The sequence below is a fragment of the Ursus arctos genome, unplaced genomic scaffold (assembly GCF_023065955.2).
Source record: "Ursus arctos isolate Adak ecotype North America unplaced genomic scaffold, UrsArc2.0 scaffold_5, whole genome shotgun sequence".
NCBI classification, from domain to species: Eukaryota; Metazoa; Chordata; class Mammalia; order Carnivora; family Ursidae; genus Ursus; species Ursus arctos.
Genome location: NW_026623067.1, coordinates 87038113 through 87063377, shown reverse-complemented (window position 1 = coordinate 87063377; position 25265 = coordinate 87038113). Strand labels below are relative to the sequence as shown.

The 25265-nt window shown below is 35.6% G+C and overlaps 1 protein-coding gene across 10 annotated transcripts in view; it reads right to left on the bottom strand.

Moving 5' to 3' along the window:
- FER (FER tyrosine kinase) overlaps positions 1-25265 on the bottom strand; it is a 432712-nt gene that overhangs the window by 232822 nt on the left and 174625 nt on the right. For all 10 annotated transcript variants that reach the window (XM_026498484.4, XM_026498483.4, XM_026498481.4 and 7 more), the window contains one exon: positions 11590-11682. In XM_026498484.4, coding sequence (XP_026354269.1) covers positions 11590-11682 — 93 coding nt within the window. The remainder of the gene's footprint in view (positions 1-11589; positions 11683-25265) is intronic.

Sequence of the window (25265 nt, the reverse complement as noted above, 5' to 3'; positions counted from 1 at the left end):
TCCACATATTTGACATTTGCCAACCAGAGAATTATGATAAAAGGGAGTATTATCAGAGAAATTTGTCACAAAACAATTTCATTTTTATTTAAATTAAAAGTTAATTATTTTTATGGAATAAACTTTCAAGGACACAGGCTGTAGAATGCCCATGTCATATGTTCCAGAAGCAATATCTAAGGCTTCATTTGATGCTCCCTTGCTGCTGTGCCTTCCCATTCTTACTCTCATTCCCCTGACTGGCTTAGACATTACCACTGCCACACGGCTGGTCCTGATCCTGCACAGCAAAGGCCACTAAAGCCTCAGGAGAAAGAGCATCACTAGAAATCACCAACACAAAATTATAAACATGTGGCAAAAACAAGAGAGGACTATAAACCACAACCATGGCAGGAAAAGCAGATTATCTGTTATTTTAGGAGGCCACATGCTAATACCAAATAACAGATAACTAAGGAGAGAGTTACATGTCCATGAAAGGTTTCTAATTGATGATAGATGTAAGCACATTTTCTAGCTGTAAGTAAAAGTTTATTTTTATCATCCAAAGAACTAAACTGCCCCAGATGGTTAAGAGTACTGTATGGGTAAGGTACAATAATGTGCACTAAGTCTTAAGATAGTTAGAATATAATATGCACAATGTCTCATGAGAAAGTAATTTATAAATTGGAGAAATTAGAATTAATAATAAATGAAAGGTAAATATTCACACATACGGTTTCTCAGGCTGATGTTATGAACTCTACATAGGGACAAAGTATGACATCTTTGTGGTAAATGAAAACTAGTTCTGAAGATAGCCTTCACTGTTTTGTACCACTGAAGAGGCCCAAAACTTATAGGTCAAAGTTCCATTTTACATTATCCAAAACCCATTCTATTGATTTAAAAAAAGAACCTTGAAAAATCCCAAATGGATTTCAAAGAAGAGCTCACATTTTAGTTTCTCCTTCTTCCACTTACCATACACTTAATTCCTTAATTCTAAACATGGTGTGACTTACACAGAAATTTTTTGCAAGCTAAATAAGCTTTTCCTTTAGCACTAATTATGATAAATACAATATTTCAAAAATGTTTAATCAGTGCTCCCAAAAATGGATTTAAAGAACAAATTACATAAAGAACCAGTCACAAGTATGAGGTAAAAACAAATGCATAATCCACACAAAATTAAATTTTTGTGTAAACTGATAGTTCATAATTCTTAAAATAGGTTGTCAAAATTATTAAATATATCTTTTCCAAAATTTTATTACACTGTATTTCACTATAACAAACACCAAATTTTTTACTACAATACAAATATTTCCAAGTGTTGCCAATGGCAAAAGTGTTTTATTGATTTTTTTTTTCTGACCAAAAAAAATCAATAAAATAAGAAATTCAATGTCACCTCCTTGCAAAGAACTTGTTTTCATCATTATCTTTCAAGAAGGTCTACATATTAGAAAGGCGTCACAAACAAGGATGTCGTGGCTTGATTTCTTGTCCTATTCAACCTATCTTCCCAAATGTTGATTTATTTAGAACAGTAAAATGCAGAGCCTGGAGAATTCATTACATCAGAAGGGCATCTAAGTACAAAGGCTCAGCTAACACCGAGAAATTCATTTAAGGATTTGAATGTGAAGAATATGTTTGGGGGAAAAAATCACCCTGCAAGAACATCTGTATTTGTTTATTTGTTTGCTTTATAAAAGAAGTGAATGGGAAGGAACTTACTTTACTAAATCACAGGGATTACACACTAGTTCTTCGGTTTTACTAGTTTCTTTGAAATAGACATCTGATACCATTATAAAGAATAAGCTGGGGGTACCTGGGTGGCTCAATCAGTTAAGCTTCCAACTCTCAACTTCGGCTCAGATCATGATCTCAGAGTTGTGAGATCGAGCCCAGTGTTGGGCTTTGCACTCAGTGCAAGTCAGCTTGTCCCTCTCCCTCTGCTCCTCACTTCTCCCACCCCGGCACCATGTCCCCTGAGCATGTGTGCGTGCTCTCTCTCAAATAAATATGATCTTCAAGAAAAAATTGTGTAAGCTGAACAGTTTATGAGTGTATCCGTGTCTACATGCGTGTACATACATACATACACAGGGAAAGGCCCTACATATGCCCTGTCTGGGTCTATCAGGTTTTACAGGGACTTTATAAGGACTTTGCAAGCATTGGAACATTTTATTAACACAATTTCAATTAAATTCCAACACAATTCTGCAAGCTTGTTAGTAATAGAATGTAGAATGCATCAGCAACAAAATCCAACATCCCAAGAGCCATCATAATTACATCAAAAAGAAAACGAAGCTTTTTACTTCAAATATATATCTTTCTAATCCTCAGTAGGAAAAGATTTTTCCTTGTCAGTAAGTTATCTAAGATTTTTGCCCAAGATATGGGGGGGGGAGGGGTTTCTTTTTTGAAGTTATAGCTAATCTAACACAGTAATTATATTTAATAAGACAAGCTTCCCTGATTGACTGGGCTAGCTGTTCAGTTATTTTCCTGGGCCTTGTTCTTAAAGAACATTCCAGTAAAAACATATTGGGCTTAGTGAAATAAAAAGATTCATTTAAGTGAAAAGGCAATGAGGAGTCAATACTAGAAAATGAAAATATTTTGGGCGGGAATAAGGGCCTATCTTTTTTTCTTACCCTAGTTCAGACTAATTTCCAAATATGTAATGAAAATCCGTACGACTTCACTTACTTTTTTAAAGATATTTATTTATTTATTTATTTATTTATTTGAGAGAGAGAAAGAGAGAGTGCACACACTCAAGCAGGGGGAGGGACAGAAGGGAAAGGAGAGAGAGAATCTCAAGCAGACTCTGTGCTGAGAGGAGAACCCAATGTGGGGCTCCGTCTCACAACCCTGTGATCGTGACCTGAGCCAAAACCAAGAGTTAGAAGCTTAACTGACTGAATCACCCAGACGCTCCAATTTGTGTGCCTTTATTGCAAACATTTCAGTGCAAGATGAACTCCTTTTTGAGAGGCAAAAAAAAAAAAAAAAAGTTAAAAAAAAAAAAATCAGGGGCACCTGGCTGTCTCAGTTGGTAGAGCACGGGACTCTTGATCTTGGGGTTAGAGATTCGAGCTCCACATCGGGCACAGAGATTACTTTAAAAAAATAAAATCTTGGGAAAACCTCGGTGGCTCAGTCGGTTGAGCATATGACTCTTGATTTTGGCTCAGGTCATGATCTCAGGGTCCTGGGATCAAGCCCCATATCGGGCTGTGTGCTCAGCACACAGAGTCTACTTAAGATTCTCACTTTCCCTCTCTCTCTACCTCCCCCACTCACTCACACTTTCAATCTAAAATAAATACATAAATAAGTAAATAAAATATTTTTAAAAAATAGTAATAAAATCTTAAAGAAATCAAATTCTGGATACTATTAATATCAGGCACCCAAATAAGAAACTATTAAAAAAAAAAAGAAAAGAAAACAACTTGGAAAACATATAAGTAAACCTCTCAAGGAGCTTGAACAAGCTAAATAAAACTTCACCACAAATATAAAAATTTTTAATAACCATAAAAATGACATTTAATTCTCTTTTCTATTCTTATATAAATTTAGTCATTAATAATCTAAGAAAAGAATTACTTCAAATCTAGTTTAATATTATACTGGAATGAGACTAAGTAATTTGGGATTTTAAACATTTCTAAAAATTCCATAAAGACCTCTTTAAATTTAAAGTGACATATCACTGGAAAATTTTAGATTAGTAATCAAACATCATACAATCAGAAGTAAGAGAATCACTTACTTGCAAAAGGTTGGAATAGGTCTATTGAATAGGAATCTGGCTTTTAGTAGTAAAAACTATTTTCAGTGAAAGGAAAATGTAACCATAGGAGAAAGCATATTTTATTCCGTTTAGAGTTTGATGGTTGAACAAACGTTTAACATAAAATGAGAATATGAATAATAATATTCTTCCTGCTACATTTTTCCAAATTTCTAAATAACCCCATCTTGAATTTATGAAATGAGTTAATTCTTAAAACAATGAAAAATAAAAAATATTCTAGATATTTGATCTTCATGATCATTGCCTCAGTCTAGACAAACAGTACGTAAATTAATTAGAGCACTGGTCTGTCTTTAAGAGGCACTAAGGCCTATCTGTAATTCTATAAATTCTAACGTTTTTAGCAATAAAGTAGAACTGATCATTTTTTTAAATTACTGATACCTTTAACCAAAACAACGATATTTCATCTACTATTCCTTTTCCACAGTGAAACTAGGAACAAAACTCTTATTCATAAATTTCTTGATTAACAATTTGTTGTACTTTTTAAGAACCTGAGTTTGTTTAGTCTTTAGCTAATAACTGTTGTCCAGCATAATAACTAGTCAGAATTACATTCTGATCAGAGACTTGCATTTTCATGCAATTCTTTCCAAAACTTTACCTAAAAAGATAGACAAGTAAGCCAAACTTGAATAATACCTTACTTCCACAACTTCCCATTTCCTTGATTGGCTTTTGGTGTACCTTCTTGGATCTCTCATAAGAGACACTATCTCTAGCAAACTATATTTTCTTAAAGGTCTTTTGGTTTTGGTTCTCTGTTTCTTCCAATAAGTGATCTCCTCTGGCTTTAGTGATTTTTTTTTCCTTGCTTCTTTAGTTCCCTTGCTCTTCTCTTTATTAATAATCTATTTCTTTTTCCACTTTATTATTTTTATCCATTTACTTTTTCCAATTGTACTTGTGACTCTAATTCATTCTCTCTCATCGGATCATTTCACTGCATGTTTTCTACAGTTTTATTTTTTCAGTAGCAAATATTCTTTCCTTAAGCTCATACAATATTATATCTAAAATGTGCCACAATATCAATAATAACACATTTTAGTCAACTAACTGTATTCAGTGTTAATTTCATGTTACACATATCAACTAAAACTATTACCAGGTCATTCTAAGGAGTCATATCTTAATAAATTTAAACATTTGTCAGTAAGTTGAGATTTCCGGTGAAGAATACAATATCAGTTTGACATGACCAGATCATTTGTTTCAAGCATTTGGTCAAACATGTGAAAGAATAGATGTGCTCTCTATATAGTGAAATTATAGGTTACAGAAAATAAATCCAATAAGCCTTTCTTAAAAATTATATGTGATAATGCTAATGATTCAAAGCTAGCAATTCTGAGAAAAATATTTAGTTTTCCTAAACATGACTAACTAGGCAGGAGAATTCAGTGTATGTATGGTAGTGAGATGATTCAAGAATTTTTATTTTTATTTTCCCTTATTTCTCATTTTTCTATATCTTAGTGTCTGGGGAGTGGGAATGGCTAGAAGGAGGGGAAGTAAGTTAAAACCTTAAGAATAAAGGAAGACAATTAAGGTTTAAAATACATAGTGTTTAACCTAAATTTAACAACATGCCTTGTTAAAGGAAGTACAAGGCTGCTCTGCTAGGCTTGAAGGAGAACACTAAAAACCACAAGCAGTTTATTATGTTATGCATGAAAAGAACTACATTTCCCTATGCCAATGGTGGAAGCCAAGCATTAGAATAATAACATTACAATGATGTACAACTTAAACATAGCTGAATTATAATTTTCTAATTTTCTAAAAAGGAAAACCAGCAAATCTTATTTACTATATTTTTTTATATAATAGAAGCATATCTTTATTTTCCAAAATTTTTATTTTCTGAATTCTCATACAAAGTAATTCTAAAATTGAAATAACATATATGCCAATATGGTATAGAAAAATATGAATTTTAAGGAAATAAGAGTTGAACAAATTTTTTTTTCAAGTAGGCTCCATGCCCAGCATGGAGTCCAACATGGGGCTCAAACCCACCACCCTGGGATCAAGACCTGAGCTGAGATCAAGAGTCAGATGCTTAACCAACTGAGCCACCCAGGTGCCTCAAGAGTTGAATAATTTAATAATTTTTCTGAGGTCTTGAGAACAATTATTGGACCAAGATTTGCTTTATTCTAGTTTTAAAGAACATTTTTCAAAGAGTGCTACTGTTAGAAAGGTGTTATCATTCCATAGAACAGTGATACCATAGTACTCACAAGGGATTGTAAGATGGAGCAAGTTGTTTGCTCAACCGCTTACTACAGAAATTCTGCAGTAAAACACTCTGAGAAAGGAAAGTATTCTTGATATGATTAGAACAGATCTCATTAAATAGAATGTGGCTTGAAAGACTTTCAATGGAAATGGACATGCATGATTACCAGTAAGCTTCCAGATTATGCAATTAATCCTAACAACCCTGGTGCTGACTTCAGAAGTGGTCTCTGAGAAACAGTTCTCAAAGCAAAATTATAACCTCCTGCAGCAGAGGAAGATGCTGGATGTGGAGTAGTTCTCAGAGCCCAGAGGTACTAATGAAAGGTTATTTAAGGCGTTTAGTACTTTGAGAAAAAGAACACATTCTTAGAGCTATTCAAACATATTTTAAAAACCACTCAGATCATAACAATAAATATTAAACATCAACCATCAGATGCTAGATTGGATTAAAGCTGAATTCATGTATCATCTAATTACCTTACATTCTCCCTTCCATCAAGACTGTTGATCAAAGTATTCCATGAGACTGTCTTCAAATAAGCTCTACATTTTAGCCACACTATTAAAAATGTTGAAATAAACAGCTATGACAAGTCCAATGGGAATAATATTAATTCTAGTTTCATTTCCCTACGTATAATGCAAATAATTGCCTTATTTTATTTAAAAAATATGCTTTAAAGTTCCAATTTTTACATGTTTGTTTGAATAAAGAAACAGTGATTTCATAGTCATTGCTTTTTTAAGATTTTAAATTAAATATGCTTCCACATACAAAAGAATGGATCTGGAACTCTGTCGTGCACCATATACGAAAAATTAACTAATAATGGATCAAAGACCTACATGTATAAGCTAAAACTATAAAACATTCAGAAGGAAATGAAGGTGAAAATTTGTATGATCTTGGATTAGATGATGGTGTTTTAGATATGACAACAAAAACATGTGCCATCAAAGAAAAACAGATAAGCTGGACTTTGTCAAAAACTTTTGTCAAATGACATTATCAAAAAAGTGAAAAGACAGTCCATAAAATGAGAAAAAAAAATTTGCAAAGTATGTATCTGTTAAGGGCCTCCTATCCAAAAAATATAAAGAACTCCTATAACTCAAGAATTAAAAAGCAACCAATTAAAAAGTGTTCAAAGAAAAGGAACAGTCACATCTGAAGGACATATACAAGTGGCTAATAAGTACATGAAAAGATGCTCAACATCAGTAGTCATTAGGAATATGCAAATAAAAGACATATCATTTCACATCCACTAGTAATATAATTTTAAAAAAATGGAAAATAACAAGCATTGACGACATTGTAAAGAAATTAGAACATTCATATACTACTCATGGAAATGTAAAACAGGGCAACTACTGTGGAAAAATGTTTGGCAGTTCCTCAAAAACTTAAACATAGAATCACCATATGACCCAGCAATTTCCAAGTATAAAACAGCGCTGAAAATGCATGTTCACGTAAAAACTCGTACATCAATGTTCACTGCAGCATTATTCATAATGGCCAAAAAGTGGAAACAACCCAAATGGCCATCAGCTGATGAATGGGTAACAATATGTGATAAATTCATAAATGGAACATTATTTGGTCATCAAAAGGAATGAAGTACGTCACATGCTACAACACAGATGAACCTTGAAAACATTATGCTAACTGGAAAAAATTAGACACAAAAGGTCACATATTATATGATTCTATTTATGTGAAATGTCCAGAATAGGCAAATCCTTAGGGATCAAAAATGGATTAGTGATTGCCAGAAAATGGGAAAAGGAGGGAATTGAGACTAACTCCTACTAGGTATGGAGTATCTTATTGGGGAGACTGAAATGTTCTGGAAGCAGATGGCTGTACAACATAGTGAGTATACTAAAAACTACTAAGTGTACAATTTAAAATGGTGAGTCTCATGTTACATGAGGTATATCACCATAATATATTTTAAATATGCTTAACTATGCCATTTTGGCAAGTTTATTTTATTTTCTTTTTTTAAGATTTTATTTATTTATTTAACAGAGAGAGAGACAGCCAGCGAGAGAGGGAACACAAGCAGGGGGAGTGGGAGAGGAAGAAGCAGGCTCCCAGCGGAGCATGGAGCCCCAATGTGGGGCTCAATCCCAGGACCCTGGGATCACGCCCTGAGGCGAAGGCAGACATTTAATGACTGAGCCACTCAGGCGCCCCTGGCAAGTTTATTTTAAACTTTTTATAGAGAAAAAATTGTTTAGAGCAATAAAAAAAATTATATTTTACATTTACCAAATTAGAATACTCTAAAAAATACTATATTGTGTCAAAAAAATTTTTAATTATGATTAAGTAGTCTCTACATTGTATGCTTCTTAGATTATCATACTTAACACCTGAAACCTTCACATTCCTATTAAGACCCAAGACCTCAGTTACCTGTGTATTTGAGGGAGAAACCCCTTCTCCAAGTAGGATACTAATGATTTAGAGAAAAAGCTGTGAACATTTATTCATAGTGAACAATAGTGTCATAAACCGCAGACTGCCTCAGTCTTTTTGGTTCATAAGATTTCTAAGTAAATCAGGAAATACCAAAGAGCACTTAACTAATGGAAGTAATGATCGCCTTCAGCATGAAGATACAAATAGACCAACTGGGCCTTGAGGAAGTGAACATTTCTAGAATTCTCAGTTACAAAGGGAACATTTTCTTAGAAGAAACGGGTATTTCATAGCTTTGAGGATGTTGGTAATTTATGAAAAATAGATCACAATGTATAATTGAATGAGGTACATGCTTTGTGGGAAAGGCACTTCAATTCCTTTCAGCTAAAAGCAGTTTCTTAACACCAAACTTTAACCTATATCAGTCACTGTCAATTTGGTAATTTTATGTAAGAATAAAGACCATCTTTAAATGGAGAAGATAACATGTAAATAACTTCAAATTTTAAAAAGTTAAGATTGTACTGTTAATTCATTAAGACTGTGTATATTATCATTACATAATTTTAGGATCGCCAACCATGTGTAACTTCATTATCTTGAACTAACTGGATTTCTTCTGTTTCTATATGTAAATGAGCGTGTCTTCACGTACATAAAAGAAAAACACTCTCTCACCCTCTGATCAACACTGATTTATCAAAACAGGCTCCAGTTAGAGCCAAAAGCTGAAGTTCTCATAACTATGAGCTTCAAAGTGATGTATGTGACATGAAGTCTCAGAACTCCCAGACACCTGTCTTCAGGGCACAAAATTCTTGGGCATCCTAGATTGTTGGGAAAACAAACACTGGGAGTGTTATCCCATTTTCACTATCATCGAATTCTTACTTTTCTGTCACTAGCTAAAATTCAAAGCTCTAAATTCCACTCTCCTAATTTTACACCAAAGAGTAAAGCTGAAGATAACCTTGAGTTTATAATAGGCCTTTGTTATCAAGTACTTAAAATAATTGACTAAAGGAAAATTGGGCGGGGGAAGCACCTCTCAAAAATCAGCTTACCGATAAACTGCTACTAGTTGCTGGCACAGACCTCTGACTAAGTGAAATAAAGGAGAGTTAATGACAACTTAACTAGGTCATGTGTTTCGCTGACTTATTTCAATGCTAAATACTTTTGTCAAGTGCTAACCGAGGTATTTGAACATTTCTGTTTATGACCTGATTTTCTTGGGGTGCCTGGGTGGTCCAGGAGGCTGACGTTTGCCTTCGGCTAGGGTCATGATCCCAGGGGAGTTCCACACAGGGCTCCCTGCTCAGAGGGTAGTTTGCTTCTTCCTCAGCCCCTCCACCCTGCTCTTGATCTCGTTCTCTCTCTCAAATAAATAAAATCTTTAAAAAAAAAAAAAAAAAAACACCTGATTTCTTTTTTTTTTTTTTTTTAAAGATTTTATTTATTTGACAGAGAGAGAGACAGCCAGTGAGAGAGGGTACACAAGCAGGGGGAGTGGGAGAGGAAGAAGCAGGCTCCCAGCATGGAGCCTGATGTGGGGCTCCACCCCAGAACTCCAGGATCATGCCCTGAGCCAAAGGCAGATGCTTAACGACTGAGCCACCCAGGCGTCCCTGATTTTCTTTTTTTTGAGAACCACTTGAACTTTCCTTTCAAGAGCTATTTTTTCTTTTTTAAAAACCTTTTTAAATATTTCTTTTCAAGAACTCTTTTTCTTTTCTCTAAGTCATAAAAACCTGTCCTCATAGTCTCTAGAATATATCATAGATTCCTAATCAAGGCTCCTATACTTTATTTTGAATGTCGAATCATAATAAACCCATTCCTATGTACTAGTATTTATCTGTGAAGTTATAAATCATTAACTTAAGAAAACAAGATTAAGATATGGGCCTTAAAAGAGACTTACTCTACCATGTAGTTTTTGGCTAAAATTATTTTTATTTTTGTATTTGCTATTTTGTGCCAGGGGACACGGTCCGCATTAGTTCGCAGCCCCTCCCTATTCCCGTAGAACACTTCTGGAGGTTGGAAGTGATAATAGCAGCATCAAAGGCTAACATTGAAGTAGAAAATCTTTTATATAAAAATATAATTTTCTTCTTTTTTGTTAATTAAAATACCTGATGCTTTGCCTCATTTGTGTATAAAAGAATGCTGCTTGAGTGGGATAAATATGGGAACATGTATTACATTTTAAAAAGGAATTATAGCAAATAAATCTGAAATGTGAATGTACATTTAACTAATCTACGGTTAGGAAACACCTTGTTTTTCTAAATAAGACTAGGTCATGTTATTTTAAACAGCTGAACTTTTAAAGAGTAAGAAATAATATTAAGATATTATTATACGGAAACTTGGAAAGATGGGGGGCAGCGCACATAATTAATTTGTACTGAATATTATTGTTTTGACCATCATTCATTATCATTCTAAAGCTCTATTGTGCATGAGGGATAGCTAGGAAAAAAAGTTTGTTAATTTAGTCTTAAAGGTAATGAAGTAAGAAAAATACTTTAAATTTTACTATGTAAACGGAAAAAGAATATACATTATCTTGCTTGGCTACAGCTGCTGTTACTAGGGATCTGTAGTATTTTATGCACACTGTGATATGCCAAACCCAAATTTCAAATAGACTTCAATTTAATAATAAAAATGTTCTAAAAAAAATGAACAAACATATAAACTGATACATTTTAAAAATACATGTACAATAGTCCCCATTATAAAAATATGTCTCAGTGGAAAAAATTTATCTATGCTCTTCTTCCAATAAAGCCTCACAATAGCTAAAATGTTTCCTATAATTATTTATATGTAGTACAGGAAGTCTAGAATACAAGTTTATTTCCTTCCTCCCTATATCAGTGTTACATGGAATTTACTATGTACATGTATGAACAGACTCATATGCACACAAAAATTATATTATGTACTTAGTCTTCTATTTGTAAGGACAAATTTACATATAATATTCATTGTTTATCAAAAAGAAGCTACAAAATGATTATTTTCGATAGCACATAGAGTTCATCCTACTTACTGTTGAAGAGCCCAGTGCAGATTTTGGAGACCTAATTATTCCAGCAATTGAATGACGAATAGACTCAAATTTGGATAGCCTCTCCTTTCTTTCCTGGAGAGATTGAGAAAGAAGGCTTCAGCAATAGTAAACTAGTTATACCCAGTTATGCTGGGTTATCCACAGCTTATCACATATTCCAACTAAATAAAATGCAACCATCCTGACATTAAAGATGACAATCAAATGCATATAAACTCTATAGTATTTTGGTCTCTTAATAAAGGTCTTGATTTGGGGGAAAAATAAGAAAGAAATAAAAATTCATAAGATGAGAGAAAAGAAGAAATGCAAAGGAAATTCATGGGAAACCAAGTATTAACATGCAGGAGAAAAAAAGAAAGACACAAGCTGTAAGGAACCAGTCTAACATAGATTTAGATAGCACTGTAGTCGTGAGGGATTTTCAAGGAAAAGATATCATAGGGAAAAAGCAGGAGGAGAACTATACTGAACACGTTTTTTTAAATAGTGAATTCCATTTAATTAGCTAGGAAACTTCCCAAAGATTCACATGGTCACGATGATGCTGCTGCTGCTAACACCACCAGAGGAGGACCACAAACAGTAAAATAAGGGGGTGGTGGTAGAACCCCACTAAGGAAAGTCAATCCAGATTGCTACTTGCTTTAGGATGTGTATTTCCAAGTATCATATATCACAATTGTAGGGAACTTTTTCTTAAAATTTTATATCTTTAGATCCATTTAACAAATGCAAATGAAGGGCTAGGTAAGAAGGTAGAAAACATGAGAAAGTAGAACAAAAATGAGACCTAGAGGGTAATAAGGAAGGACGAGTGAGGGTTTGTAATGGAAGCACTGGTCAATTTTCCAATAATGACGACATTTCAACGGTTCATCAGCAGTAGACAAAAGAACTCAAGATCCTATTGCCATGTACTGTATTTCCTTACGTCCTCCATCAGTAGTGATGCTCAATTTTATTTATCCGTACAAAATAAGTAAAGCAGGCCCCAAATAACATCATTTGTTTCCTTCGTCTCTAATATGTAGGGTATGTGTCTCTATTCAGTAAACGCAGAGATTTTTAGCCATACACTCTCTGAAAAACACTGTAGTGTCTGAAATTCATTTTCTGTCTCTCCAATTGCCTCCTCCCACTTTACCTACTTTTCATTCTAATGGTTGCAGTACTAATATTCTTTTCATTCTACAAACATATGCACATTAATAATTTAAAGTAATCTTACAATAACCAAACAGAACAAATGACCTCAACTTCTTTTTCGTCATCACTTACACTACTAACTTGCTTATGAATCCATGTAAATCACTATCTATATCTTGTTTTGGTCATTTATAAAATGAAAAAATTAATACACACCTTCTTCAGAGCACACTTACAAGTTATGTTATTGCACATGATTAAAATTAACATGCTAAAAGCATGTACATATCTAATAAAATTTACTTAAAAAATAAATCTCAGTATGTAGTACAAATGGTCATCACCTTAGGAATGTGAGCATTCCATCCTATAGGTTCATCCTAGCTGTAGCTTCACTTTACTTTCTAGTAAAAATCCCTGTACTGAGTCACGAGAAGCGCTGAAGGAAAAACAGACCTGAAGTACTGAAAGAATGTAGCGACCTTTCTTTAATGAATGTCCATCTTCATCTTGGGTGTTTTAAGTTTTTTTAAAAATCTAATTTGCAGGGGATGGCAAGGGGGTGCTGGGTGGCTCAGTCGGTTAAGCATCTGTCTTCAGCTCAGGTCATGATCTGATCAGAGTCCTGGGGATTGAGCCCCGCATCAGGCTCCCTGCTCAGTGGGGAGCCTGCTTCTCCTACTCCCTCTGCTCCTCAATCTCAAATAAATAAATAAATAAACAAACAAACAATCTTTTAAAAAAATAAAAATCTAATTCTGGTTCTTGAAAGTCTTCTGAAAAAAAATGTTTGGGAAGGTAAACCTTATAAAAGGTATAAGCAGAATATGGAGAACAGAAGAGTGGGGAGTAAGGCATACACAGCAGTTGTATATTACATTATAAAATATATTATAATGGTGACACATGTATATACAGCCATATATTTATATATAGTGTACTTAAAGTATGTAAGATGTCTATACTTATATTATTTATAGTATAATATATATAATAAAATGTATTTATATAATAATAAAATTATATATAGCACACATATTAGAAAGCACTGCAGTGGCTATAGTTCTCTACTTCCCAGCCCAATTTACCCATTTCTTCTCCTGGGGAATTTCTGCCCCTGACTCTGAGTGGCTATGGAGGTGGCAGTGACATTAGTAGAAGCAGTGATACCACTGCTGCTCTTGCTGCTGCTATTACTGACAGAAAGATGAGCTGAAAGTGCTACATTCACCTGTTTGGCAATGAAAGCTTCACAAGAGAGCACTAAGCACCTCTACTGTGAATTTAGGCTTCCCTTCTGAGTTAACGATCTTAAAATACTGGAGAGAATATGGTACCAAAGTAAGAGTACTATGAGAACTGAAAAGCACTGAGAGGTTATGCAGAAAAGTAGAAAAATCAGGGGAGAGTTTTACATATTAGAAAGTATTTTATTTGTATAAGATTTAATAATATGCACTGAAATGACAACAGTAACTCTCTTCAAGCTACATTTTGGGCACCAAACTTTATGACAGAAAAGAGAACCATTTCTCCCAAAACCTTTTGATAATATCAAAAAAGAAACCACTTTCTTTAGAACTAACACCAGATAAGTCTAATGGCCAGGTCCAGGTGTGGGATAAAGAAGACTTCAAAAAGTGCTTCCTTTATATTAAGTGATGAAGCATAATACACTGTGTGTTTGAGGGAATACAATTAGTAAAAAAGTACCCTTTCATTTAAAGTACTCTTTAAATAGGCTGATCTAAAAAATGCATTATCACAAACACTAAGTAGACCTTAAGTTTCATACAGGAATAATAAAATACAAAGAAAGGGGCGCCTAGGTGGCACAGCGGTTAAGCGTCTGCCTTCCGCTCAGGGCGTGATCCCGGCGTTATGGGATCGAGCCCCACATCAGGCTCCTCCGCTATGAGCCTGCTTCTTCCTCTCCCACTCCCCCTGCTTGTGTTCCCTCTCTCGCTGGCTGTCTCTATCTCTGTCGAATAAATAAATAAAATCTTTAAAAAAAAATACAAATAAAGTTTATTAAAAAATTTTACCCAGTGTCAGCTCCACTGGTGCTCAGATTTCCACAAATAGATCATGAAACTCACTTGCTAAAAAGCTGGTCTATGTACCATCATATATCAGCTTTAAATTCTGGTCTCATAATACTTCAGACTGTGCTGAATTCACCGACAGGCTGACTTTTGTAACAATGAATTAAATGGCTACTTTTAGAAATTAAAATTTAAAAAACTTCCCTTTAATTACCATGGATACAATGACTAATCCTGCCTGTTGGCCTGCTAAGGCTGGTGATGATGGGCTCATTTTACCCCCTTTAAGTAATGACAAGGTAAAGAGCTTTCTCCAGATAATAAACACAGGGATTAGTTTGGGCAATAGGATGGCCTCTCACAGTGGAGGGTGTTGGGGGCCAGAGAAGGGGGAAGGGGGGAAGGGCGATGATGTTATGAAATAATAGTCTGATGAGAAGCCCAGAAAAATGTTGTAAGTGTAGCTATAAATCTCTCTCCAAAGAAAAGTTCTAGATGCACTATCACTTTCACTCTCATTCAAGAAGAGCTTTTCATTTTCATTATTTTAAAATTAACTAAAGGGTAGGGGCGCCTGGGTGGTTCAGCTGGTTATGTGTCCGACTCTTGGTTTCAGCTCAAGTCATGATCTCAGGATCATGGGATCAAGGCCCATGTTGGGCTCCATGCTCAGCAGGAAGTCTGCTTGATGAGTCTCTCTCTGCCCCTCCCCCCACTCTCTCAGAAAATAATCTTTAAAAAAAATAAAATAAAAAATAAAATTGACTGAAGAGTCTCACAATTTCCATCTCTCTCCCTCTCTCTCTCCATATATATATAGAGAGAGAGAGAGGGAGAGAGATGTTTTATAATATATATGAAACTGTTTCATAATAATTAAAAGTTTTCTTATTATCAATTTATAAAAAAGAACTCCAAAATAATCCCTAAACTACTTACAGTTCAAGTAAAACCATACCTATCAGGTTTTTAAATTACTCTTCACTAAAACTCCCAGATTGCAGTAAAACAGGCTGTCAGGTTACCTCCACCCTCTCTGCTCACTGAAGTGCAGGCAAAGATATAAAAGGCAAGAATCAAAGCTTTGCTGATTGGAGTAAGTGACAAAAATCAGCAGCTCTTCCAAATGACAGCGTAACTAGATGGCAGAGTAAGTTACAAATTAACAACTTTAACCAAAAAGCACAATACAGTTCTTAGAGCAAGGCCTCTAAAAGAGGCACTGAGGTAGAAAGAATAAGGTTCTTGATGTCAGAAGGCATACAAGTATGAATGTGGGCAAATTACTTCACTAGCTTGTCAGTTTCTATACCAGTACACAGAAGGACACTGGACTAAACAAAATCTTCAACTCAAAATTTCTGTGACCATCGTCCAGCTCCCCAGTCATTTCATTGCACTGATCACTGGCAAAACTCCCACAGAAGAGTTCCACGTAGCAGGCTGGTCACGAGTTACTTCCCTTTGAGTGTTTAGTCACATTCTGCCTGAGGTGGCCTCAGAACTTGGCCTCCAACGGAAAGGCGAACTACAGGGAAAGGTGCTACTGGGACACTTTTTACACTAATAATAAGACATTAAAACAATAACCAATGTTATTTCTCACAGATTTCTGTAAATAATCCCAATCTAATAACATTCTTAGAAGGAACAGTGAAAGTGATGATCTGGCCCTGTGGGAACAGTCAGATATACAAATCAGGAGCCAATAAGGATCAAGAAAAAGATAACAATATTCATGCTCAAGCTCCAGGCCGAGTGCCCAATATCGTTGTTTTTTTTTTTTTTTTTTCTTGGAAATTTAGGAGTTTACATGTTTGATATAGGAGTCAGGGGAGGGGGGGCTTTGTAAAACAAAACTGGGGTCCTCGATGTGAGACAGGAATCCATCAAAATCATAAAGGAGAGCATAGGCTGCAACCTCTTTGACATCGGCCACAGCAACCTTTTTCACGACACATCTCCAAAGGCAAGAGAAACAAAAGAAAAAATGAACTTGTGGGACTTCATCAAGATAAAAAGCTTCTGCACAGTGAAGGAAACAGTCAAAAAAACTAAGAATGCCAAATATCTTTGAGACTACTTATGCAAAGCGCCATGAAATTTGGAGGGATTCTGTGAGAAATAACTACAGGGAAATTATAACCTCAGAGAAGATTGTCTCCTGAAAATAATTCTAGTCTGTTGATAAATGACTCCATAATATAAATGAAATACTGCAAATATCGATATGTCCTTCATAAAGGAATGCATTTATAAATAAACAAATAACTTAGTCTATTGCAGATGCTGATTTGCTGGGGAGAATGAAGAATACAGTTTTTATTCCCATTGGGATATAGAATTTAAGTACTGAAACAGTTTGTAAGTGATTTATTCGAGCAATTGGTTTCTGACTGAAGACAAATCATTTCAGAAGTATTCACTGCCTAGTAACCTAGTTTGTCATGCTGTTTTTCTTTGATGCTTGCATATTAAGAATATTTATTAAGAGAAAGACAGCCCACTTGCTAAGTCAACCATTTTCATATTCTGAAATAATGAAATTGGAAACCAAATGTGCAAAAGGAACATTTGAATGATTATTCAGATTTTATCTTAAAATAACAATGCTAAGAAAATTTACAGTACAACAGAATAGAGTTCGCTGAAACCCAGGTTGTAAAATGTCATATTGTTCTTCTTGCTTTCTTGACTGTGTATCTCTTAACTAAGGTGATGTCTCTAGGGAAACAAGACCCAAGCAGGAGGCTATAATCAGCGTCTTTCCTACTCAAAATCTAAGTACAATTCATGCTCTGTGGTGCTTTTCTCAAATGGATAGGCAAAATGGTTATAGATATTCTTTTTGTAAATTATCCAATAGCGCAAAATGCACACCAGTCAGTTTTCTTACGAGAAAGAAAACTCTACAATTTAAGTGCTGATAGGCTCTGCTCAGTAAACAACTGTGTATCTCAGTATTTTAAAAAAAAATTATACTATTCTGGGTTAAATTAGCAAGACTCAACTGAGATTCTGCCTTTATTTTTTTTTTAAGATTCATTTATTTATTTGAGAGAGAGAGGAAGAAAGAGAGTGTGGGGTGAGGGGCAGGGGGTGAGGGAGAGAGAATCTCAAGCAGACTTCCGGCTGAGCATGGAGCACGACATGGGGCTTGATCTCACGACACATGACCCATGACCTGAGCCTAAATCATGAGTCAGACACTCAACCAACTAAGCCACACATGTGCTCCTGAGATTCTGCCTTTAAAACAAATAAGGGACATAATAATAAGGCATGAAATTTATCTTCTTTGCTTAAACTAATAACTTATAAGACAAAGAATGCATTATCATGAGAGCAAAAGTACTATTTCATTAGAGATCCCTATGTCTAATAATGGAGGCACTCGGCCAATTCCAGCCACACCCCACAAACTCCAAGCTCACACTCTATTTAACAACTTATTTTGATCAGGTCAAAATAACCCTTTTGCCATTTCCTGAATAAGCTGCTCCCGTCTTTCCAACAGCAGCTTCCTTACCTCTCGTCCCTCTCCCACCTCTGTCGCACATTTTCCTTTCTTTTCTCCTCCTTCTCTCACCTTACAAATAAATACTTACAAATATTAGCCATTATCATTTTAGTCTTACTAATAATGACAAAAACATCTTTTGGCTATTGTGAATGGTACTGCAAGAACTGCAGATACACCTGTTTTCAACACTTTTGGGGATACATGTAGGAGTGGAATTGCTGGGTCATGTGGTGACTCTGTGTTTAGCTTTTTGAGGAACAGCCAGACTATTTTCCACAATAGCTGAACCATTTTACATTCCCACCAGCAATGTATGAGGCTTCCATTTTTGCACATCCTTATTGAAACTTGTTACTTTCCATTTTTCTGATTATAGCTATCCTATAGCTATATATGGGTATGAACTATTCCTTGCCTTCATTTTTAAAGTTTTTTTTTTTTTTACTGATTATAGAATTCAAAGTTGATGTTTTTCTTTTTCTCTCTTTCAACACTTTGTCTTGTGGTCTCTACTGTTTCTGGTGTGAAGTCAGCTATAATTCGTATCATTATTCCCCTATTCAAAATAAATATTTTTCCCTGACTAGTTTTATAATAAACAAGGATATAAGCAAATGTAATTTTATTTTAATTATCCTGCTTGGAGTTTGTTAAATTTCATGGACTTGTGGGTTGAAAGTGTCAGAAAACACTCAACCACTGTCCCTTCAGAAACGTTTTCTACTCCCATCTCTCTCTCCTCCCCTCCTTAGATTCTAATTACATGTATGTTTGTCCATTTGATATCACTCGGTGATCTCAAATACTCAGTTTTTCTTTTCCCTTTTTGTTTCCATGTGGATACTTTCTATCCACCTATAATCACATCTCACTGATCTACTAATAATTCCATTTAATGAATTCCTTAGTTTTGATATATTTTTCATTTCCAGAATTTCCATTTTTAATGCATCCATATCACTACTGAAATACCCCATTTTTCATACCCATTGTAATCTATTCCACTAGATCCCTCAGCATTTTTGTAATAGCTATATTAAAGACATTGATAATTCTAATAACTAGGCCACCTGTGTCTATTTTCTTAGCTGTAAGTCACATTTCTTATTTCTCCGTTTCTCTTTTTAGTGTGTCATATATTTTTGATTGTGTGCTGAATGGTTTGTATAAATGAACAGTAGAATCTGAATTCAGTAAAGAGGGATACATACTCCTTTTTCTGTCAGGCTGCTAGGTTGGGACTATAGGTAATAATCTGTGTCTGGTTTTTGCTGCAGCTTTAGTCTGAATCAGTTCACCACCAGCTTCAAACATTCTGAGAGCTAGATCAGGAGTTCTTTTCAGCTAAGAATGGAATCTGAGCCTTGGCAAGATGCCAGTATCCTGCCTAAGCTTCAAAGTCAATCTGCCTGCTCTAGGAACTATAAATCTCTCCAAGCTTTGCAGCCTCTTTGGGGGATGGGCGGAGGTGTGCTAGGGAGTTCTCTCTGCTTTCCATTCACACCCACCACTTTATGCATCTAAGAAGATAACTTTCAGCCCTCACATACAGTCTCTTGTGACTTTCTATATCCAAACTGGATACAGAAATTCATTTGCACTTTTATTAAGACAAGCAAACTGCCAGTCATCATTTTATTCCCTTTTAGTCACAAACCAAGAAAATACAAAGACACAATTTAAGGATCTTCAGTATGACAAAAGAAAATGCCATTAATTTATCAGAAGTTACAGACTTGTATTTGAATACCATATTCTAAGGCAGTCAATGACCACAAAAGGCCTTCAGAGTTCAAGCCTATATTCCTCAGAAGAGCATTTAAGGGTTAAACTCCGAATATCTAAAAAGTCTTCATTCTTATTATTTTGGTTTGATTTGGTTTTCTTTCGTTGATTGCTTTTGAGGGATATGGAAGATGAGTTTTACTGGTTTTGTATCTGGGTCAGAGGACCTTAGAAGAATACGATAAAGTCTACTATGTACATACTTCAGTTCGGTATGAACTCTGTTTTAAGTTTCCAGCGTCATCTAAAAAGTTCTCTGAATGGTTTGACTTTTTAGTATTCTCATAGTGCACATGCATCAATAACCCTGCTATCTGTTCAGAGCTCCTTTTGTTACCGGAACAAGTAATTGGGAACGTTTGTAGTTTCAAGGCCTCAGGCAAGATTTTACTTATTAGAATGGAATCAGAAACTGTGGGACCTAAAAGAATATTCTAAAACAATTTTAAAAATAAAAATAAATTTTAAAGACAGGAATGTGGTACTTATAATATTGCACTTCTATTATCAGCAAATAAAATCCGACTAGGAGACCTGTGTTAGGAAGAAGTCAGTCAGGTTCCAACCATTTGTCTCACCCTCACCCTTCCGAGAGAAGCTGCCATACTGTGAGACTACAGGTACTGGCTGCCTGAGAATAAAGTCAACACAACAAAGGGTAGAGCGGAGAAATGATGACAAATTCTTGATGACATGGTTTAAATCTCTGGATATATCTAGTTACATGAGTAAACAAACTCCCTTATGTACTTTACCTCTACTGCCTAGGTTGACTGTTACATGGAACTAATATAGCAGAGTTTCCTAGACTATTCACTAGCAATTGAAGATTTCCATAAGCAATTATAAAAGTCGCAATTTCCACTAACAAAATAATACACTAACTTACATTTTTTTTGTTCTGGACATATATTTACTTTGAATAGGAAAACAAATCTTCTAATGTTGAAGGACATTAATATAAATGTAAAACTTCTTTATAAAGAACACTTATTGTGTTGTGTTGTATTATGTTGTGATAATTACTTTTACTTATTCCTATTAATTTAAGTTTCAGGGGTGTCTGGGTGGCTCAACTGGTTAGGCAGCCAACTACTGACTTCCACTCAGGTCAAGATCTCAGAGTCCTGGGATTGAGCCCTGTGTCTGACTCCCCACTCAGCGGGAGCCTGCTCCTTTTCCCCTTGCCCTACCCTCTGCGCACGTTCTCTCTCTCAAATGAATAAATAAATCTTTAAAAATAAAACAGAACAGTTTCAGCACATGACATACAAAATAATTGCTCAACATGTCTGGAAAAACCCTAGTTTGGATGATTAACAGATGTTATACCACAAAAGGTTAAGTAATCCCACAGATTTTAGAACTGCCTTATTAATTAAATTTAAGCAGGTTTCATTTTTTTTTTTAAGATTTTATTTATTTATTGGACAGAGAGAGACACAGCGAGAGAGGGAACACCAGCAGGGGGAGTGGGAGAGGTAGAAGCAGGCCTCCCGCTGAGCAGGGAGCCGGATCCCAGGACCCTGAGATCATGAACTGAGCCGAAGGCAGATGCTTAACGACTGAGCCACCCAGGCGCCCCTTAAGCAGGTTTCTTAAATGCAGTGTGTCTCAGAGCCTTAATAACACATTAGCACATGTACTTTTTGTGGGGGGAGAAAATATTATTCTGCAAGAGTCACTTCAAGAAATGTCACAAAGCTTCCATTCTGCGGGGTTAGAAGGGGAAACATTCTCTTCTACATCAGTCATGGCTTCTTCTTGGATGTTATCATCACATGTAACAGCTCCAAATTAACTAATTAAAGCTCCTCTTTTTCTGGCCAATCTCTTATCCCATCAGTTTGCTTTCAACCAGTACCACTATAACCATTTTTCAACTTCACTGGACCCTAAGGCTTTGATTCTCTTTGTTTCACCTAATCAATCACCTTCTCTTTTCTTCTCTTCCCTATCTGACTGAGATGCCATAATATATCATTCCAATGATGCTCTTGCCAATATTCTAAACTCCCTTGCTATCCTACCCTAGTTGCACCCATGTAGCAAACCCCAACCCTGGATAGTTGGATAGATCCAACCATCCGCTCTCTCTGAGCATACACTCAAGCAATTCATCACAGCTGGAGAGAATCACATGATTCTTAACTTCAAATGGGCCCCAAATATCTGACAATAAGTCTACATTTCTCTGGCCAACTCACTTCTTACTCTCTTGGGCCTAAAACTGCCTCATTCTACCCTCTCCAGTACAAAGAAACTACAAGCCAGGAACCCTTTCATCTTGCCTTTTCAAACCTAAAAATCTATTACTTCTCTTCCCTTCTAATTTGTTTTCCCATTTGGAATTATGTAGCCGTCTCCCATCTAAGGCTAACCTCTCTACTAGTACTTTGTATCACATCTCCTCCTGCTCTCCCAAGAACCTTAAACCTTATAAGAACTTAATAGATCTCTCTTTGAAAACTTTTTTCCTATCCCATCAACTTTTATACAGTTTAAGTTGCTCGTATAGGGAAAAAAAGGAGAAGTAGTAAGAGAGAAAGGATGGAGAAGGATAGGGAGGAAAGAATGAAGAGAGGAAGGGATGAGCCTCTCCCTTCACCACACATCCTTCTGCTACTGCTTATTTTCCATAAACAAAATTTCTAACAGAGTTATCTATGCTTCCTGTCTCCACTTTCCTCTCCTCCTACTTATTACTCAGTCCTCCCCCATTGGCTTGTACATCATCACTCAAGCAAAGCAGATGCTTTCAATTAACCAACAAACTCCATTTTACTGATCCGATAGAGACATTTCTCACTTATTGTACTTGACCTCTTTGGGAGAATTCCCCTCTATTGACCATATACTCCTACATGAAACATTTATTGCCCTGACCCACTCTCACCCAAGAGGCATAGCATGGTCATGTGCTTCTAAGATCCACTGGCTCAGGTCTCCTTTTTCCTCACTCTATCTTTCCTCCCTGGGTAACATTTTACATGTCCCAACTTCAATTACCACCTAAACCAAGCCCGCTCAGAATTTAAATCTCCAAATCTGACTTTATCATTGAGCTATAAACCTGTGTACACATCAAAATATCCATGTGACTTCTCTACTAGAGAAGACAGAAAAAGTCAACTTATTTCATAATGAACTCCTAACTCCCAAATAGCCCTTTTCTGGGAATTTCTCATTTCAATGAATGGTCCTAATCATCCTGTTATACAAACCAGATATCTGGAAGCCCAAACTCACACTTACAATATATATATTCCAAGAGGGCAGAGGGCTTTATCAGTTTTTTATTCAAATTATCTAAACATTAAATAAATGCTACAGATTTTTTACAAATTTATTTATTTAATTTAGAAAGAGACAGAAAGAGAGAGCATAAGCAGGGCAGGGTTGGGGGGGCAGGAGGAGAGGAGAGAGAGAATCTCAAGCAGACTCCCTGTTGAGCATAGAGTTCCAACTTGGGGCTCAATCCCATGACCATGACATCATGACATGAGCTGAAATCAAGAGTCAGATGCTTAACCAACTGAACCACCCAGGGCACCTCAAAAATATACTACATATCAATGACATATTTAAGCAAGAGGGTAGCTTAAGCAAGATGGTAGCTATCAGACATCATGTAATAAATAAATAAAAGAGTACATTTATTTGAACGACTCTTTTGTACGAAAGAATCTCAAAGGACTCTTACGACACAAACAAAACTGACAAATTCAGATTTAACCAGTCATCCCAATTACGCATAACATTCTAAGTCATATTGACTTTGGGAAATCTGCTTTACCTTTATTTAAATTTTGGGAAACCCTCAAAAACAACAGAAGATAATCTTGGGAGTTAAAATATTTCTTCCTCCAGCATTTTTCAAAAAGATTGACTCTTGAAATAGGAGAGCTAGCCTGACAAAGGACTGAAGATTGTGAAGAATAATTATGGTTCCTTTAAAACTTAGACTCTGTAAGATATGTAGGTCATGTGAGTGTAGGGAAATTTCATCAAGACATGTATGAGGATATATACTCCCTCTTGCCATTTATCAATGATTTTGATTTGTAAACTAGCTAATTATGTTTATAAATAGTGCAATATTTTGGTACAAAGAGCACTTAGCTTATTAAAAACAGGTTCAGGAATGGCATAATATGTATCCAGAAATAAAAATGTATCAATGAATTATAATTTGCCAATTAAAGTTAAATACTACTTCCAGGGCTTACTTTTTATCAGTATGAATGCTAGAAATCTCAGGACCAGGTGTCTATTCCTTTATAATAGGCTCCAACCTGCTTAAGTTAATAAAGCACCCACTGGATTTACTGGTATTTTCAGAAGTTCAGTAACTATTTCATCAATAGGCAATAAGTAGTGTAGAGTCAACAAAAATGAACAGCATACTAAACTGCTGGCCTAGAGCAGTCACGCATAACTCCAAATATCAGACTTGAAATCAAGAATATCTTTGATTAGGGGCGCCTGGGTGGCACAGCGGTTAAGCGTCTGCCTTCGGCTCAGGGCGTGATCCCGGAGTCCTGGGATCGAGCCCCACATCAGGCTCCTCTGCTGTGAGCCTGCTACTTCCTCTCCCACTCCCCCTGCTTGTGTTCCCTCTCTCGCTGGCTCTCTCTCTGTCAAATAAATAAATAAAATCTTAAAAAAAAAAAAAAAAAGAATATCTTTGATTAGGTGTCAGCATTCAAACCACAATTTTTCATCTGAAAATTAAAAATGGGTATTCACCACGTAACCATACCAGAGGTTTCACAAAATTATTAAAGGTAGAACAATGGCCATTATTATTTAAAATTGTATTTTTTATGTTTTATTTTTTAAAAAATTAATTAATCAATCAATTTATTTATTTGTTAGAGAAGGAGAGAGAGAGAGAAAGCATAAGCAGGGAAAACAGGAGAGGAAGAAACAGGCTCCCCACTGAGCAGGGAACCTGATGTGGGGCTCGATTCCCGAACCTGGGGATCATGACCTGAGCCTAAGGCAGACAATTAACCGACTGAGCCACCTCAGCACCCCAAAATGGTATTTTTTACTAAGCAGAATCATTACATTGAAGAAAAAGTTTAAAGACTAATAATCTGAACATTCACCAAATCCCTTTGCTCCTACTGAATTCCCCAGTAATTTCG